At 36.7% G+C, this 16,612-nt stretch overlaps 1 protein-coding gene across 2 annotated transcripts in view; it reads left to right on the top strand.

The window, feature by feature from the left end:
• PKIA (cAMP-dependent protein kinase inhibitor alpha) overlaps window positions 1-15,039 on the top strand; it is a 39,363-nt gene extending 24,324 nt beyond the window's left edge. The window contains exons 2-4 of one of the 2 annotated variants that reach the window (XR_013921834.1): window positions 7,858-8,035; window positions 13,467-13,842; window positions 15,013-15,039. Coding sequence is in view for 1 of the 2 variants with exons in the window: in XM_080339396.1 (XP_080195522.1) it covers window positions 7,885-8,035; window positions 13,467-13,546 (231 nt within the window). In the remaining variant the exon portion in view is untranslated. Of the gene's footprint in view, window positions 1-7,857; window positions 8,036-13,466; window positions 14,952-15,012 lie in introns of those variants that run through there. The other variant, XM_080339396.1, reaches the window with a different exon arrangement.
• The last annotated feature ends 1,573 nt before the right edge of the window (window positions 15,040-16,612 follow it).

The raw sequence follows: 16,612 nt of genomic DNA, 5'->3' as shown, positions 1-16,612 counted from the left end.
TCCAGAAACTGCTGAAAAGATATATAATACAACAAATGTTGCATCTGTCTAGTAGCTTACAATATCTTAAAGATTTGAGGAAATTGTCTTGAAAGCAGAAGGTTGTTTTTTAAATATGAAGGAAGAATTTAAGGATAGCTAAACTGTGGAGCATTTAAATACTTTGAATACTTGATAGCCAAAGTATACAATGTATTGAAACATTGAAGAATCCTAGCTAAAAGGTCTAGAAAGAAACCCTATGAAAATGGTAGTGCATCCTCCTGTCCACACAGGATAATGTATATATAGCCTAAATTTTAAATGCTGTCATGATACTGTTATCTAGACATTTTCTTTTTGCTGTTCTAACTGTATTCTTCCCCTTTGAAATGCTTTTGTTACCTACTAACTGCTGTTGCAGATGCTGTAAACACATCCATCAAATTGGCAGAAGGCAGAACATCACAAAATGCAAACTTTAGTGAACTTGAGAATGAGAGCAGTGTAATAGGAGAGAGGACACTATTCAGCCAGATCTCTTGCAGTGAGATAAGAAGAAAGGAGGTCTTCTACGGCAACCTCGTGCACTGCAGTTTCAAAGGAAAATGGATATTGTAATGACATGAGTGTTGCCTGGAAACAAAGTATGCACCATAATTGTGTTAGATCCTGGTTCAGCAGCAAGTGGTAGAAATACTCTGTGTTCCAATGGTGGACAATTAAAATATTTAAAATGGAGTCTTCAGGAAGGAGGAAAGTGATACCTGTTTTCTTAGTAAATAGGCACCACAATCTTAAAAGCAGTCTTTTTAGTGACTAGTAAATACAAAGATGCCATACAAAGAATTAGTATAAAATATTGTTAAGCACTTGATCAGGTTATCTTTCTATTATAAGGTGTCTGAGGTTTTTGCCCCCTCCCATAAAATACCTTTTCAGTGAGCCAAACTCCTCATTCAAATCAGTGACCCTATGTGAAGTCCATGAGTCCAGTTAGCCCGCTGGGTACCTCTTAGTGGGGCAGCTGGAGGAGGCTAGCACAGTCCGAGCTGACTTTCTGGTTGTACAGCCTTTCCTGGTTTCTGTAACTGAGCTGTGAGTTCCGTGAGGTAACTGCGGTTTCCTGCCCATCTCCATCTGCTTTTTTTCTTCCTGGTCTTGTCCTCCAGACAGAGTACCTTTTTGGATGGTATCTCCCCAGCTGAAAATCCAGAGTACCTTTGGATGAAAATCCAGCTGAAATCTGATTTTTCATGCCGATATTATGGTTCTGTAATTCCATCACATTCTCCCAGCCCAGCACATCCAAGTTTTGGCAGTGCTAGCTAGTACGTTCTTGCTAACCAGTACCTTTACTGACATTTTAAAACAGTAAAGAGCAAGGCTCATATTAGTTTTTACCATAGCATTAACAAAGTTATGCATTTTTATCAGATTGGGCATATATTAATATGGAAGAGGTGGTCCGCATTTCTTGGCTTGTAACTAGCTAAAGATCATGAATCTTCATGTTGGTTTCATGGTTTGCTGTTAGGAATTGCAGCAAGTAAAATATTAATAAATTGTTTAGCCATTCAAATCTATAGTTCAGCTGAGTATTTCAGTCCTTATAAATGAATGGAGGTTGTCTTGCACCATGGAGCTCTTTCTTAAAAAACACAGCTTGTTCCCATTTAACTGGAAAAATATACAACAATGTACTGCATAATGTATCTATGCTATTTCTTGTTTGATTTTATTTTTTTAATTTAATGAGAATGAATTCTTTCTGTACTTTGACCTCAAAAGCATTAGTATTAGTAAAGTAACATGTAAGAAGATATATATCTGCAGGGGAAAAAAAAAAAAATCTTGAGGGGGAAATAGGTGTTATGTGGAGAAAGATTTTATATATGCTGAATTTACAAATTCAATGGACCAGAATCCTTTTTGGCCATCTATAGTAGGGTTAAGGACACATAACTTAGTGCACATATCATAAAGGTCTCTGCTCACCTTCTAGACTTTTTTTTCCCATTCAGTAGAAAGAGATAAGCACACTGGAGGTGCCACTTGCATTCATTTTAAGACAAATGTTTAATATGGATCAGATTAATCACCTCATATAGGCACCTACCTACATAGGTGTACACAGGCTTTTGAAACTAGTCCAATGAATCTCATTCTTAGCCCCTTCCATAGCATTAAGCTTCTCCCAAAAATTGGAAATCTGTTTGATAGAAATGAATGGCTGAATGGCTTCCACATTACTGCCTTTGTAACACTGTTTAGAAAGCTCATACTGACCTGTAGGTACTTCACAGAATTATTTTGTTATCAGACCTCCAGTAAAATGTTGGCTAGACCTACAATTTTCTTCAGTTGGAAGTTGTCTACAAGGATTACAGTGGCTTACAGCAGTTTGGCCCAAAATGTTTACAGGCTACTGATCGTAACTGTTCAGTGATTTGTTCTTTTTTTCCCCATAAAGCTATATACATGCTGTTGTATATAGCAGTGAATGGAGGAGATGTGTCTATTAGAAAAATAGTAACTACAGTGCTTATAACAATTTCTCTACAAAACAGACATCAGAGACCCTACTGTTTACTCATGAGAATTGTGTTGATTGATACCTTTAAAGGACTGGCTGTGCAGGCAGGCACTGGACAGAGTGTCTGAGAGAACAAACTTGCTTATAGCATGAATCCTGAATTAATGGCAAGGTTTGGAAGATACAGAAATGCTAAAGTATTATCTATAGGTTGTGATTCTTTTTAAGCAGTGATGGTTGATGGTAGCTTACCCTCTTCCATTCCCTAACCTGGATTCCCCATGTGAATACTTAAATCTTGTGATTTGTTTCCTGCATAAGGTGTTAATTTCAAAATATAGTAACATTTATTGTTATTTATAGTTACTTCCATTAACCTCAATAGTTGTCTGTGGGAATGACAACTTCTGTACTGTATCTTTCCAAAGAACCAAGGTCTCTGAAGTAATGTTAGTGAGCTGAAATTAAGTAGTAGATGAGAGACTAAATCCTTATGGTCACAGACATAATGAAATTTGCCTGAGCAAGGACATAGTAACAATTTAACTATTTGAGTTTTAGTTCTGTAAATCTCTTTAGATAAAACATAACATAGATAATGCAGAAGGAAAACCTATTAACTGTCTTAGTGAATGATCTCTTTGTATAGGTTATGAGCTGAAGGATACTAAACTTCATAGTGCTTTTTTCATGCAGATTTAAGATAGCTTCTTAATTTTTTTTTTCTGTTTAAAAACGGATCTCAGGTGGTAATTTTCTTTGTTCTGTTTCATTGTTTAACCAGATGAATTGCCCACTACTTTCCATTAGGATCTTCTTAGTACTACTAGGAGTACTCCATAGACTATGTTCACAGTAAAATATGTTAACTGTCAAAAGGTAAGTGACCTGTTCTACATTACTGTTTTGTAGAGCTGGTCACTTCAGAAACATCATACAGAAAAAAATACATACCGGATTTTCAAAGTGCAGATTAAAATAGTGTCCATTTCAGTATCTGGCATGGACATTTATATTTCCTTTCATTGGCTTCCAAGAGTTAATGCTATTTTGTTGCTTATCTGTGTCTGTGGACAAGGAGTGCTATTGTATAGCACAACAGATATAATCTCTTGTGGAAGAAGTATACTTTTGTTAAATTGTTCCTCCCTTTCAACATAGCAGACCATGCAAGAGGTGGGAATGTAGGTACAGGTTGCTGTGGAATAGAATTATCTCCTCACTAGAAAGAGCGCTCTCTCTAAGCTAAGGCTAGATTTGGAACCCAAATTTATTTTAAAAGCATAATTATACACCTTCTCTAAAACAGACATGCTATTAAATGACAAGTTCTCTCTTTTTTTTTTTTTCCTTCCCTTATGAAAGCTGAATATAGATAATTGTATTTAAATAATGTGCTGATCATGATACAACATTTAGCAGCCAAAGCCTGGAAGAGTTTTATTTGAAAATCCCTTATTCAATGCCATCATTAAGTGTATGTGGAGAAAGCGGGGAAGTAAACATGAAGCATCGTACATCTTAGTCTTACACTGCAGGTTTTCTAAGAAAATGGCAGCTCTCCTGTGCTAGCCAGCAACATATGCCAAATCCCATAGACAAACAATTTGTCAAGTGCCCGTCCTTATACTGTGTTCCTTTTAAAAAAATAATAAACACCAATTAGTGAAGGTACTTAAATGAGTTTGGGCTTGTTTTAGGTAGCTAGTCTCTTAAACAGGCTAAATTCGACAACCCAGGCACTCTTAGCCCATAAACTGGCTTTTAATTCATGCTGATGTGCCACGTAATTTCTGTACTTTCACTTCCAGACTCTTGAGAACAATGTTGCTGTGTAACACTCAGTTTCACTGAATGATTATGGAGTGCAGTGAAATGGGAATTTCATTTGTGAAGCCATCACTAACTTTTTAGGTGTTTGTGGGTTTTTTTGTTTTTTTTTTTTTGAGTTCTTTCAATATATCTGAAGCATGTAGATGAAGGAAAACAGTTGTAGAAATTTGACAGTTACCTTCAGAAAATTGGGAGATAAGATTTGTTATATAAAGCATGGAGATGGAAAATTTAGGACAGAAAAGGAATTGTGGAGATCAAGCAGTATTCAGGGAACTTTCTGAAAACACAAATACTGATTGTTTTTGTACCTATCAAATTATACCATTCTTGTCATCCTTCTTTTCTCCTCCTACATTCCGAGGATACTAATTGTACTCCTTATGATGCTTACCTGTAAAATGTCTTCACTTGCATGGGATCTAGAAGTAGGCCTTTTGTAGGTTAGCAGTATATGTTACCCAGAATATTCATTAATAATACAGAGATGTCTTGTTACACTGGCTAAAATCCAAGATAGCAACTATGCCAATCTACCTTCCTCATCCTCCATAATTCTTTAAGTGTTTTCAGATAATTTTCAGCACAATTTTCTTTGGGATGAAGGATTTGGGAGGGGAAAGAGACAGAAGTCTAAGAGACTCACATTTCTAGAAGCTTTATGAAATTAAGAAACTGAGGAAATGAAAGATACCAAATGAAAATTCCCAGGGCTGTATTGCAAACTCTAACCCATTATCAGGCCAAGTGACTCTGTATGGGGGAAAGGCAAAGCACAGCTGCAGGAGACTTCAGATGGGACAGTATCTTAACAGTTACCAGGACATCCAACCCCATGACAGCAGGTTTCATTAGTCTTCATGCTAACAGAACGGCTTTCTTTAGTTTACTGGTTCAATTGGCAGAAGCAGTGAGGTTTGCAGCCCTCTTGTTTCACTTCAATACCATGTAACAGAGTATTGGTTTTGCAACTTAAAAAAACCCCAAACCAATAAACCTAAAACTGATGGGACTGTGGCCACAATATTTAATGCTGGAGTATCTGTTAATGTGAGTAGTTAGGATATTCAAATTATGTTTCACAGAATTATTAGCAAATTCCATTCCTTTCACACAGACTGAAAGAAAAAAAGGGTTTTTGGAGTGAATGGTAATTCCTTAATGACTGGTGCAGTGAATAATTGCAGGCTGCTGGGCACTGAGCCATTCATTGGAAGGAGAGCTCTCGGGTGGTGTCAGTGGAGTTCCATATTTATGCAGTAATGTCTCAAGATAATGCCAATACAAAACAGAATGGTGTTTGACATTTAGGAGATGAAACAGACAGGAAAACTTGGAAGTGTTAATAAATGTATGTTTGGTAACATTCTTTTTTGATCAGAATGTTTTTAGTGATACCATATTGAGCCTATAGAAAATGAACCTTTACAATAAAGTTCTCTGTAAGTACATTTTCGTATGGCTTTATAGGTTGTTTCATAGCTAAAATTAAATAAGCTTGAGATTTACCCTGGTGCCCTCCATGTTGTATGGAATGTTTCAAGAAAAATGTAATCTTCCAGCAGAGTATTCTGTGGAGTGCAGTTTGTACAGTCCAGGGAATTGCGGATGGAGTACAACACTGCTCCTTTTGCCAGCCTTACAGCCTTTAGCTTGTTCTGTGTCAGTCATAGTCTTCTCTACTTACTCTATTCCTGAGGTACTGATATGCAGCTTCCAAAGTACCAAATTTTTTTCTGTGGTATTTTCTCTATGATAAAATAAATTAATGTGTTGCTTATGCTTATGAAAACATAATTTAATTGAGAGGCACTACATTATTTTATGTGTGTCAGGAAGGCTTTCCGTCAATGCTGACCTCTTTCCATTCCCTAGGTGTTTGTTGTTAGGTTTTGTCAGTTTGGGTTTTGTTTGGTTGGTTAGTTGGTTTGTTTGTTGTTTGGATTTTGTGTTTTCTGGGGGTTTTTTTGTTTGGGAGTAGTAGTTGTTGTTTTGGTTTGGCTTTTTTTAGCAATTTCCTGTTTCAGAGTGGTTGTTCATAGGAATAAACTTATCCTGTCAGCCATTCAGCATTTGTCATGAACACCAAAACCTGATAGCAATGATTTTTGTTTTTGTCAGTCAGTCTTGCAATAATACTTGATATGGTTCTATTTAGACTAAATAAGATATGGTGCAGAACCCTTTTCTTGGCTTCTCAGACACATCATATGCACACCGCCATGCAGCTGACTGAAGTTGGGGAGGTGAGAAACAGAATTAAGATGAAGAATGGACAGCATTTGTGAAGTTATTCAGAGTTCAGGGTGCGAAAGGTGTTGGCTGTTTTTTATGTATCTATTTTTACATTAAAAGTTTATAAAAAAAAATCTGTTTTTTTCTTTTTATTTAAAGAGGGGAAGCTGAATCTTTTGGGGCTGTTGGTGTTTGTGATGACTTCAGGGGCCTCTTCAGTGTCCAGCAACTGCAGTAGGAACTGATTAAAAAGATTTGTACACTATGCAAATGTGACATTTCAGCTACTTTAGCAACAACAGCTAAAGCTTTCTCACTGTATGCAACTGTGCAGTGTTGCCCTTATGCCCCTACCCCCAGTGTCTGACTAGAATTCTATAAATGAAGAAAAAGAAAAAAAAAAAATCTTAAAAGGTTAGACCTATAGCAGTTACAGCAGACACTCCAGAAGGGATGAAAATCTTTCTCTTGCAGAGGTTGAAATAGGAGTTTCCTTGTGTGTTGGGCAGATCTTACATTAATACACACCATCACATTATTCGATAATAACATGAGAAATAATTATTTTCTAATGAAAAGAAGTTCTGAGTTTATATCTAGCTTAGAGAGCATTGTTTTCTAGTCTCTGCATTACAATTCAGCTATTCTACTTGTTCTGTTGGCATATTTCCACTCATTTCAGTGACTTTGTGGTAATGCATTCACTTTGGTGCAAATACCACACCAAAATAAATCAGTTGAATCTGAAGAGGTCTGCATACAGTGCCAAAACTAATCATACTAACAGAAAGGAAAATACACAAAGCATAGCTGTGTCTGCATATGAGCACAGTGTTCTGCATGTAGAAGCATTATTGATTTGTACTTTCTTACTCCTTACGCTCTGCATTTTGTACAGAAAAGTACTTTCTTCCGCCCCCTATCTACCTCCTACTTCCCAGCTAATATTAAAAGCAGAGACAGCTCTGTAAAGAAATTATGTTGCTGAGGTCATTGCTTTTATAAAGTACTCACTAGCACTTTATGAACTATGAAAAAATGAAGTTGTTTAAAATACTGTTGAATACAGATTGTATAAAATCCCCACACCTTTTTTCCTTTATACTCTGTTTATTTTCTAATTTCTCCAAACTTTGAGATTGGGGCATCTTCTTTTGTTGCTCACTGCATAGCCAATCTACTCCACAGTGAGAACCCACTAGTTATTCTGTTCCCATTTCATAATGTTACCCGTTCTGGTGTTCTAAGTGCTGTTCCTTTTTTCTCCCACCCAGGTACTGCTATGTGGATATTTGTTAGCAATGACTGATGTGGAATCTACATATGCAGACTTTATTGCTTCAGGAAGAACAGGTAGAAGAAATGCATTACACGACATACTTGTGTCCTCTCCGGGTGGGAACTCTAGTGAACTAGCCTTAAAATTATCAGAGCTTGATATAAACAAAGCAGGTGAGTACATTTTGATCTTACATTTATTTAAAACTAAAATGAAAATAGTAGTATACAAAACATGTTTTTTGTGCACGCATTATTCACTTGTCCCTCAGCAACAAAAGTTTTCTTTTTTGGACAACAGAAGATGAGCAGGGGTTCTTTATGATGAGGCCCAGATTTCATAAATGGGAAGGGTGCACGCAAGAGTATTTGCAAGTACAACATACTACTGAAAAAAAAAAAGTCCTTCTGCAGCGAATACCTAGTGGCAGAGTCTACATTGAGATAAATGTTATGGAAAATCGAGTATAAGGAAGAAAATAAGGAAGCCTTTATCAAAACCCAACTCTTCACAATATTCTTTAGTGGAAGCTCTTTGATTTGAAGCTGGTAGGAGCAGCCGTGTGTCTGCTTGAGACATTATTGTGAAGGTTAATTTTGTTTTCAGCTGCAAGAGGACAGAGCAATCGCAATGCATTGTTGTTTTATTTGGCTCTTTGTTTCTGGGTAAATAGTCTCTTTCCCCTTTCTGCTGATACTTTATCATCCTTTTAAGGTGACTAGCACTAACGTAATCTGAAATCTTATTTCACCTCTAATATTACAAAAATTTTAATTGTTTGTGCATCTTCAGCTGAGAGGAAAAGGAGGGACAGTATATGCTGAAGGGCCTTACATTAAGCAAAAATAGTAATATGGCTGTGCGATTATTTCCATGTCATGTAGGTGGGGGTTAATGAATGGATCCTACAGATATTTGAAAGCCCTTTTCAAATCTTAGGAAATAAGTCTTATGCTTATTTTAATAACAACAGGAGAAGACAAATGCAGCAAAGGACAAATTGCTGATAAGCAGCTGCCTGGTTTGTGCACACATTATTCTTGGAGACAACGGCAAGCATTCTGAGAGGCAGTATCATCACTGGACAATCAGATGTGGGCAGCGTGACGTTTGGTTGACTGTAGTGCTGATTGGAGGGGAGGATTCTTTTTTGGCTTTCAGACTAACATGTGTCCTAAGTCATTCCTTCTGCAGTTGCCAGTTTAGGGCTTATAGCTTCTAGATACATGCAAGGCTTTTAATTTTTTTTTCTATTTAAAAAGAAAAGCCTTATTAGTATATGTGTAGGTGTGTCTATTTATTTTGATGTGGGGATACATGTAAAATGTTGGAAAACTATAAAGTAGGTAGCATTTGAAATGCATAATGCCAGCCTTCCTTCTTGCTTTAATTTTCTTCAGTTTCAAATTTACACTTATTAAAATTGCCTTTGATTTTGTCCATTGAGAAGATATAAACAATCCTTATTTTTAAGTTAAACTGCTGGAGTCATTTTAAGCCAGAACTGTGTTCTCTTGTAAGCTATATAAAGAGTGAGACTTTGTGCCTGTAATGCATGTTGGTATGCATTTTGTACATGCATACACCACAGTGATAAGAATGGTTTAAATAACTATCAGGTTAATTTTTAATACATAAATCAGGAGTCTACTTAGTTTTTCTTGGACACCTCTTTTGCAGCTTAGGTAACTGAATCATTGCGTAAAAATGTATAGAGTTGCTCATAAATTACCTTAGGTAGTAGATACATAAAAATCCCTGCATACTTCTTCAGGAGGTTACGCAGTTTGAATTAGGCACAATTAATTTTGTTTGCTTGCTTGCATTTGTGGGGTTTTTTGTTTGTTTTCGATGTTGTTGTTATTAGGTGCTGGATAAAACCCTCCAAACCACAAATATTAGAAAATGCATTGTATTATAATTGGTATGAGTGTTAGCGTATTATTCTCTCATGTCTTTCCAAACCAAAGAGAGGCTAAAAACTATATTGCATCCCAGATTCCACTTCAGAATATACTAGTGCTTGCAGGATGCATATATGCACCACACCTGACAGGATTAAGAAGAAAACATGTTTAGGGGTTATATCTTAGTTCTTTTATGGTCCATGTCAGACAATTTATGCTAAGTACTACTTAATTATGCAAATACAGGCATCAAGTTTAGATTCTTTTTTTTGTTTTACTCTTATTACAACATTTTTTTGCAAAAGTACAAGTACATTTGCTTTCAACTGCATGGAGTAATGGCAGAGTAGGGTAATACAGATTTAAAAAAAAAAAGAGGTTATTATAAAACATATGCAAATTAAGCTACCCAGGCATATTTCACTTTGAAAAGCCTACAGATACATTTCCTGTAAAGAACAGGAGCAGCTTTGAACAGCACTAGGCAGTGACACCTTCTTCAAAGACCACATATTTTCTGTTATTCACTCTTTGATATTGTAAGTGAGTGCTGGTTAATCCCCTCATTGATGAGCCAATGACAAATAATCAAGAGTTTACTGCATAACTATATATAATACATATAATTACTTTATAATACTCTCTGTCTCTCTCTCTCTCTCTCCAAAACAACAGTTCCAGTGTTCTTTGTCCATAATAAACTAACAACATGCTAATACCTATGGAATGGACTTATTTACCAGACTTCAAAGTATAGGTTCCAAGTACTCTGGCAACACATTTTATCTAAATTTAGTAAAAGCAACACTCTGTACATCTGATAAGTAGAAAACTGCAACAGAAATCATAAGACAGAATGCAAAAGAAAAACTTTAGTAGGGAAATCAGCAGGTAGCTCACCTGCTCGACTCTCTCAAGGTGAAGAATGCAGTTCCAATAAATTTTATATTCACTTTTTCTTACGAGTCATTGTAGCTAAATAAAGTAGTAAGGAGAAAGTACAATGAAGAACAACGACCAGTCTCTGCAACTCTCGTCTTTAAAACAAACTGCTGTTTGTTGAGGTGTCTGCAGATATGCCACAGAATGCGGATCCAGTGCAGAAAACTGGAAAGGAAAATTCCTTGTAAAAGTTGTAATGGTCCAGTCATCTACAAAAAAGGGGGGATAGTAGAGGCATTAAAGCCATACCAAACTGGAATGAAAGATGAGTTGTAGAAATTTGTGATTAAAAGTGATTTTAGTTCATGGTAGAAATGTTTTAGGTGTAAGCACTGGGAACTCTTATACACGCTGAAGAGTCAGTAATGTTACAGGAAGAAAAATCAGTTAAAAGCTGCACATTAGCAGAACTAGTAACTGTTCCTAGCTTACAACTCACACAACTGTATTATGGTTTGTGGTGTCACGTTATTTGGGTTGGGTTTTTTTAATATTGCCTGTTGGTTTCAAAATGCTGTGTAAGATTCACAATTCTTACTCTTAGGAGCTTATAGCCATCAAGTTTTTAAGGAAGAATAGTTGAAGAGTGTGCTCAGGTAATTTTTGCATTCTTAGAACACAGAAGCAAAATTATTTTCATAAATGTATTTTAAGGCTTTTGGTAGGACAGCTCTGCCAGCAGAAAGTCTGTAGTACCAAGACAGTGTATTATAGGTTAAATGGATTTAGGCTAGTGAGTTTTTTCAATGACTTGAGAAAATCTTGTAAGTGATATATTAAACCCTTAGTGCTTCCTCTGAATGTTTGTGCACTGTGTTTAACATCTAGGTAGTGAAATGTTTGGACTTTGTGTCAAAGATTATTTTTCTTTTAAACACAAATACCTTGCAAGTTTTTTTCTCTTCATTTTTTTTTCCTAAATAAGAATTATTTCAGAAAATCTTGACTTGCCCAGATAGTATGAGGAGACTTCCTTGTAGTCAGAATAAATGGAGGAATAAGCAGGCAAAAAAGGAATTTAAAAAATCAGATTCCACTCATCTGGACTCTTGCAGTATCAGAACAAACGTAGGAGGCTTTCTAGAAAGTGTTTGGACAACTTGAGCAAAAGGAATTTCTGTCAAATAGGAAATAATTGCATGTAGATCCATCCTGATGGAATCCTTTGTAATGTGCCAGATAAAACTGAGAAATAAAGAGTTTTCTGAGAAAGTGCCTTGCAAAACAACATTTTATTTATTACTTAACCCATAACAAACAGAACAAACTTCATTGTTTTATAGTTTCATCAACCTTCCATACATCTTTTCATCAGGTTGAATGTGATAATTACCAATACCCTCTAAGGCATTTCACCACCTAAATATTCAGTGGATGCACAAAACACAGCTATCACATCTGAGTTTTTTGCAATATTCTTTGCAATGCAAATAATTTTTCCCCCATTAGCAATGTCATTTCTTGGATTTTTATGGTGCTGTCGAGGGTTAAGATTGCGGGGTGACAATAAAACCCTGGCAGATGTATTGTTAACCCCCTCTTCCCCCCCACTTCCCCCTTTTGCCCCTCCCTCTCCCCCCTTCCCACTCAGGACAGGTGATCGGGAGGGAAAGAAGGACAGAGAGAAGAGAGTTGGAAAAAAATTAAAGATGTTTTACTAATGCTACTAATAGGAATAGAGAAAATAATACAAAATATACAAAACCAATCTTGAAAGTCTCAGCAACTGCAGAGCCAGCACCCAAAGTCCTGGATTAGACTCCACAGCCAACCAGAGCTGGATTCAGTCTCTCACTAGGCCTCAGTTCGCAGGGACGACTAGCAAGGTCCTCTCCTAATGTCGGCCATAAGCAGAAGAGAAAGGAAAAGAGGGACGAGATCCTCGTGATCTCCCATTTTATATGAAGTATTCACGTGAATGGAATGTTATACACAGTTGGTCAGTTGTTTCTCGTCGCCCCTCTCGCGAGATGTCCATCCATGCTTATCAATAAGTTTGCATTCCATTGCTAGGTTTTACCAAAACATGTGTCTGGTTCTCCAGGAAAATGCAGTTAATACGAAGGCTGTAGCTACACAGGCAAAAGTCACTGAAAGAGAAACTTGTTTTTAAAAAAACCAGGACAGGTGCTTATTTCTATAAACAGAAATAAAGCTGTGGATGTACGGTGTGATTTGAAATGGAGAAACAATAACTATCTTTACTGAGAGCCCTGTCTTTATTCTAAAGATCTATAGATTAATGTAAAGATACTCTTCTCTCTACTTAGACCTCTTTATAACTTAGTCCATGGAGTTTTCTTCTCTTAACTACTAGTTCAATGCAAATTACTCGTAATCCTTGCAAAATATTAGACAATTTACATGTTGACATTATTCCTTGCCTAAAGTTATTCCTTATTCTATACCTATAGCTAATTAGTCCTGTGTTCAGGGACTTGTGTCTGACTTGCACTTAGCTTCCAGCTGTGTGAACCTGTTAGGTCTTTAATCTTTAGGTGAAATAAAATACTTTGCATATAGGTACTTATACACCATTGTCAATTCACTACTTAGCCTTCTTTAGACAGGTTTTATGAGTTGTCTGCTCATTGTGCCACTGTAAGATGGTTTCGGTTCCTCAGATTGTTCCGTGGCTTGCGGTGAAACAGCTGGACTGAACGCTGTGGGCCATGGTGAATGAAGAGTTGGGTTTCTGGGAGCAAGACCTCTTTGTTTCATGGTGGATCACTTGTCCTTTTCTTGTATATTGCAGAAGGAGAAGGAGATGCACAACGAAATTCAAGTGAACAAACCGGGGAGGCCCAAGGGGAGGCAGCAAAGCAAGAAAGCTGACATCCGACTTTGACCGACTGGAGCAGCTGCTGGATGTTTTCAGACTGCAAGAGCATGCTGGAACAAATTTGTTTCCATGAGCAAGCTGGTGGAAAAGAAAGTGCATGTGTCTTCACTGCTGGAACCCACTCAACACAATGCTAAAAATGGGGGTACAAGCTGTGGCAGAAGACAGAATTTTCTCTACCTCTGTCATAAGCAATGGTTGAACATGTATTGATTTTTTGGGATAGTGTCATCAGATGGATCCCTTCATAATGACTACTTGATGGGAACACTTTAAGAAAGTAGAACAGGTAAATCTTGTAGCAAATGGCCTTTGAAACGTCAGAGGATCTAATTGTGTATCTTTAGAAAAGGCTTGTGCGGTCCTCAGAGTTTAAAATTCTCTGGCCAAAGTGTTCACCCATTAAAAGAACTGTAAAGAAAGCACTGTTTTTAGAACTTTGCATCTGTTTTACAGCTCTGTTATTTACCATGGTTTTTGTATTGTATGACTTAGATGCTCCACACTGCCCCTTCTCAACTGCTTTATGAAGAATATTTCTGTTACTGTGAATTTTTCTACCACGCGTTTTGAAAGGGCTGTTTTTTTGCATAATGTGGTGATGTGCACATGATGGATTTAAAACGTCAACTGCTAAATTGATTATGCCTAAACCTAAATGACTCAACAACACTAATTTGTTACTAGATGAGCCTTCAAAACGATTTGTTAATGTGAATACTTAGGCGTGTTTTGTGTCCTTGGTACAGTTTTGCCACTTGCCTGTAGCTAGTTGCATATCAGAGACTCAAATTGAATCTTCTATGTTATTCTTCCCTATTTTTCTAATTTTACTCCCAATTTCTTATCTTTCTCTGAGATATTTTTTAAAAATGTTAGTCCAAGTATTTTATTGTTATGGTAGTTTTAAGAATACATCTATAAGCTTATATGGGTAAAAATTCAAACAAATTCCGTGGTGCTAGAGATTTTCCTGGTTCCCATTGTTGAAGATAGGCCTTTGTTTACACACGGGAGAATAACTGGCATAGGTTATTGCCAATTACGTATTCTGGAATGAGTTTTAGATTGCAGGATGGTCCAACTAGTGGATCATGAGCTGGATCCAGCCAGGGGGCTATTTTTTCTGTCCCCTACTTTTGCCTCAGTTGATCAGGCTGTTGAGTTTGCACAGCCAGTAGCCTGCTACTGATGCACCAGGTACAGCCAAGTGCTAGAAGCTGCTACAGCAGCGTTTTCCCTGGGATGTGAAGAGGAGAGTGAGAGACTTGGCATCTAGCACCCAAAAGACTGTATTTTTCCCATTTCAGCTATTCCAAAATGACAGCCCACACTGGACCTTCATTGAAATACCAGGATAACTTGTCCATCTACAGGACTACTTAAAATAGCTACAAATTAATAACGTATTCTGCAGTAGCTATGCTGACTGATTTCCTTCCCTGTCCTGCCCCAACAGATAAGGCCGAATCCTGCAAAATGGGGCAGCCACACTGCTGTGTGACTAAGGTAAAGAGTGACTGACAAGTAAGCCGTGGCAATCACACAAGCACCAATCACAAAGTCAGAAGGTTTGTTTTCTTCTATTAACAGGTGGTGATGTCACTTTCTTTATAAATAGTATATATATTATATATATTTTTGTGTTGTTGTTGGTTTTAAATGTTATGCACTTTTTAATGTTTGTAAACTTTTACTAATGAATAGTGTGATTGCTTCCTAAATATATTACTCATCAGTTAACAAAACATCTTTGTGGCCACAGCTGTTTGTTTCTACCATATGTATCATAGTATTTGTCACCTGAAATTCTTTTGTGAGATGCGTGGAGAAAAAACAAAACAAAACACTTCTGATCAGTATTATGAGCTCATTTATTAGTGTTAATAAAAAAACAGGCCAGCAGTCTGCTTGTGGCTCGTTAGTGTAATATTAACTCTCACCTTTTATGGTTTGGAAGCCAAATGCCTCTGTCTTACTAACTGCCAAGCACCCTATGTCCTTGGTAACAGAAACAGTCCATTTGCTTTGAAAATACTGTTACCCTTAAATGAATTATTTATTCATTTGTTTCACTTGGTGTTCCTTTCAAAGTTAACACACTGACTTTTTTTTTAATTATTTTTCTCCTCCTTGCTCTTGCATCTGGTCTTCAAGCTGAACTGGTTCCCCCTTTGTAATGGACTAGTTACATTCAATCTAGCACAAACACCAGAAGGAAATAAGATTCTAGAGCTTTTTATAATGTTACTTTATTGATGACCTATGAAACAACATGAATAAAATGTCATGGGAAAAGGTAATAGTGGAATAAGTAATTGCAGTAAAGTGTTGGTTTTCCTTATTTTCCTTCAGTGTTTTCCTTTATTTCAATACACTTTCCTTCTTAATTTTTGTGTTGTGAAATAAAATTCATTTCAGCTTTTCCTCTAATTTGTGTTTGTTATTCTATTTCTCCTCTTGTTTTCTTTAGCTTTTAAAAGAATTATGGAGGCCTTTGCTGGTTTTAGAAACATATGTCTTTGTGATGGAAAATAGCGCTGTTAATTTTAGGGTAAAAGGCTGTTTGTGTTCCTCATCCCCTAAAAGTGTACAAGTGCTTGCTTTATCACTTGAACTGTGCTGGATCTCTTTATTTGGGGTGTTTCTATAGCATCTCTAAGCAGGCCTCACTTTCTGTAAATGCGTAGGTAGTCTGTGCCAAATCATCTTGAGCACTATTTAAGCAATTACAAAAAAGCTAGTTGAAGTATAGTCGCACCTTTATTTCTGTATTATTGCATCATATACTGATGGCAGAATCAGACTTGGAGTTATTTTTCCCTTTGCTAGCTATTGTTTTCTGTAAGCCTGCCACGGTGGCTTCTGTTCCAGTATCATCTTCAAGTTTTATTGTTCTCATGATGGGTAAAATGTTTCAATGTTTCTTAGAAAAATCTCTCCAAAAGCTACATAAGCTCAACAAAGTCAGGTCTGGACTATCAGCTTGATAGAACAGTCGTTAAGTTTTGGGGTTGGTTTTTTTTTTTTATTTTGTTTTGGGTTTTTGTTTTGTTGGT

Source organism: Nesoenas mayeri (assembly GCF_963082525.1).
Source record: "Nesoenas mayeri genome assembly, chromosome: 2".
In the NCBI taxonomy this organism is placed as follows: Eukaryota; Metazoa; Chordata; class Aves; order Columbiformes; family Columbidae; genus Nesoenas; species Nesoenas mayeri.
The sequence above is the reverse complement of the archived record's forward strand: the minus strand, read 5'-3'. Positions and strand labels throughout refer to the sequence as shown.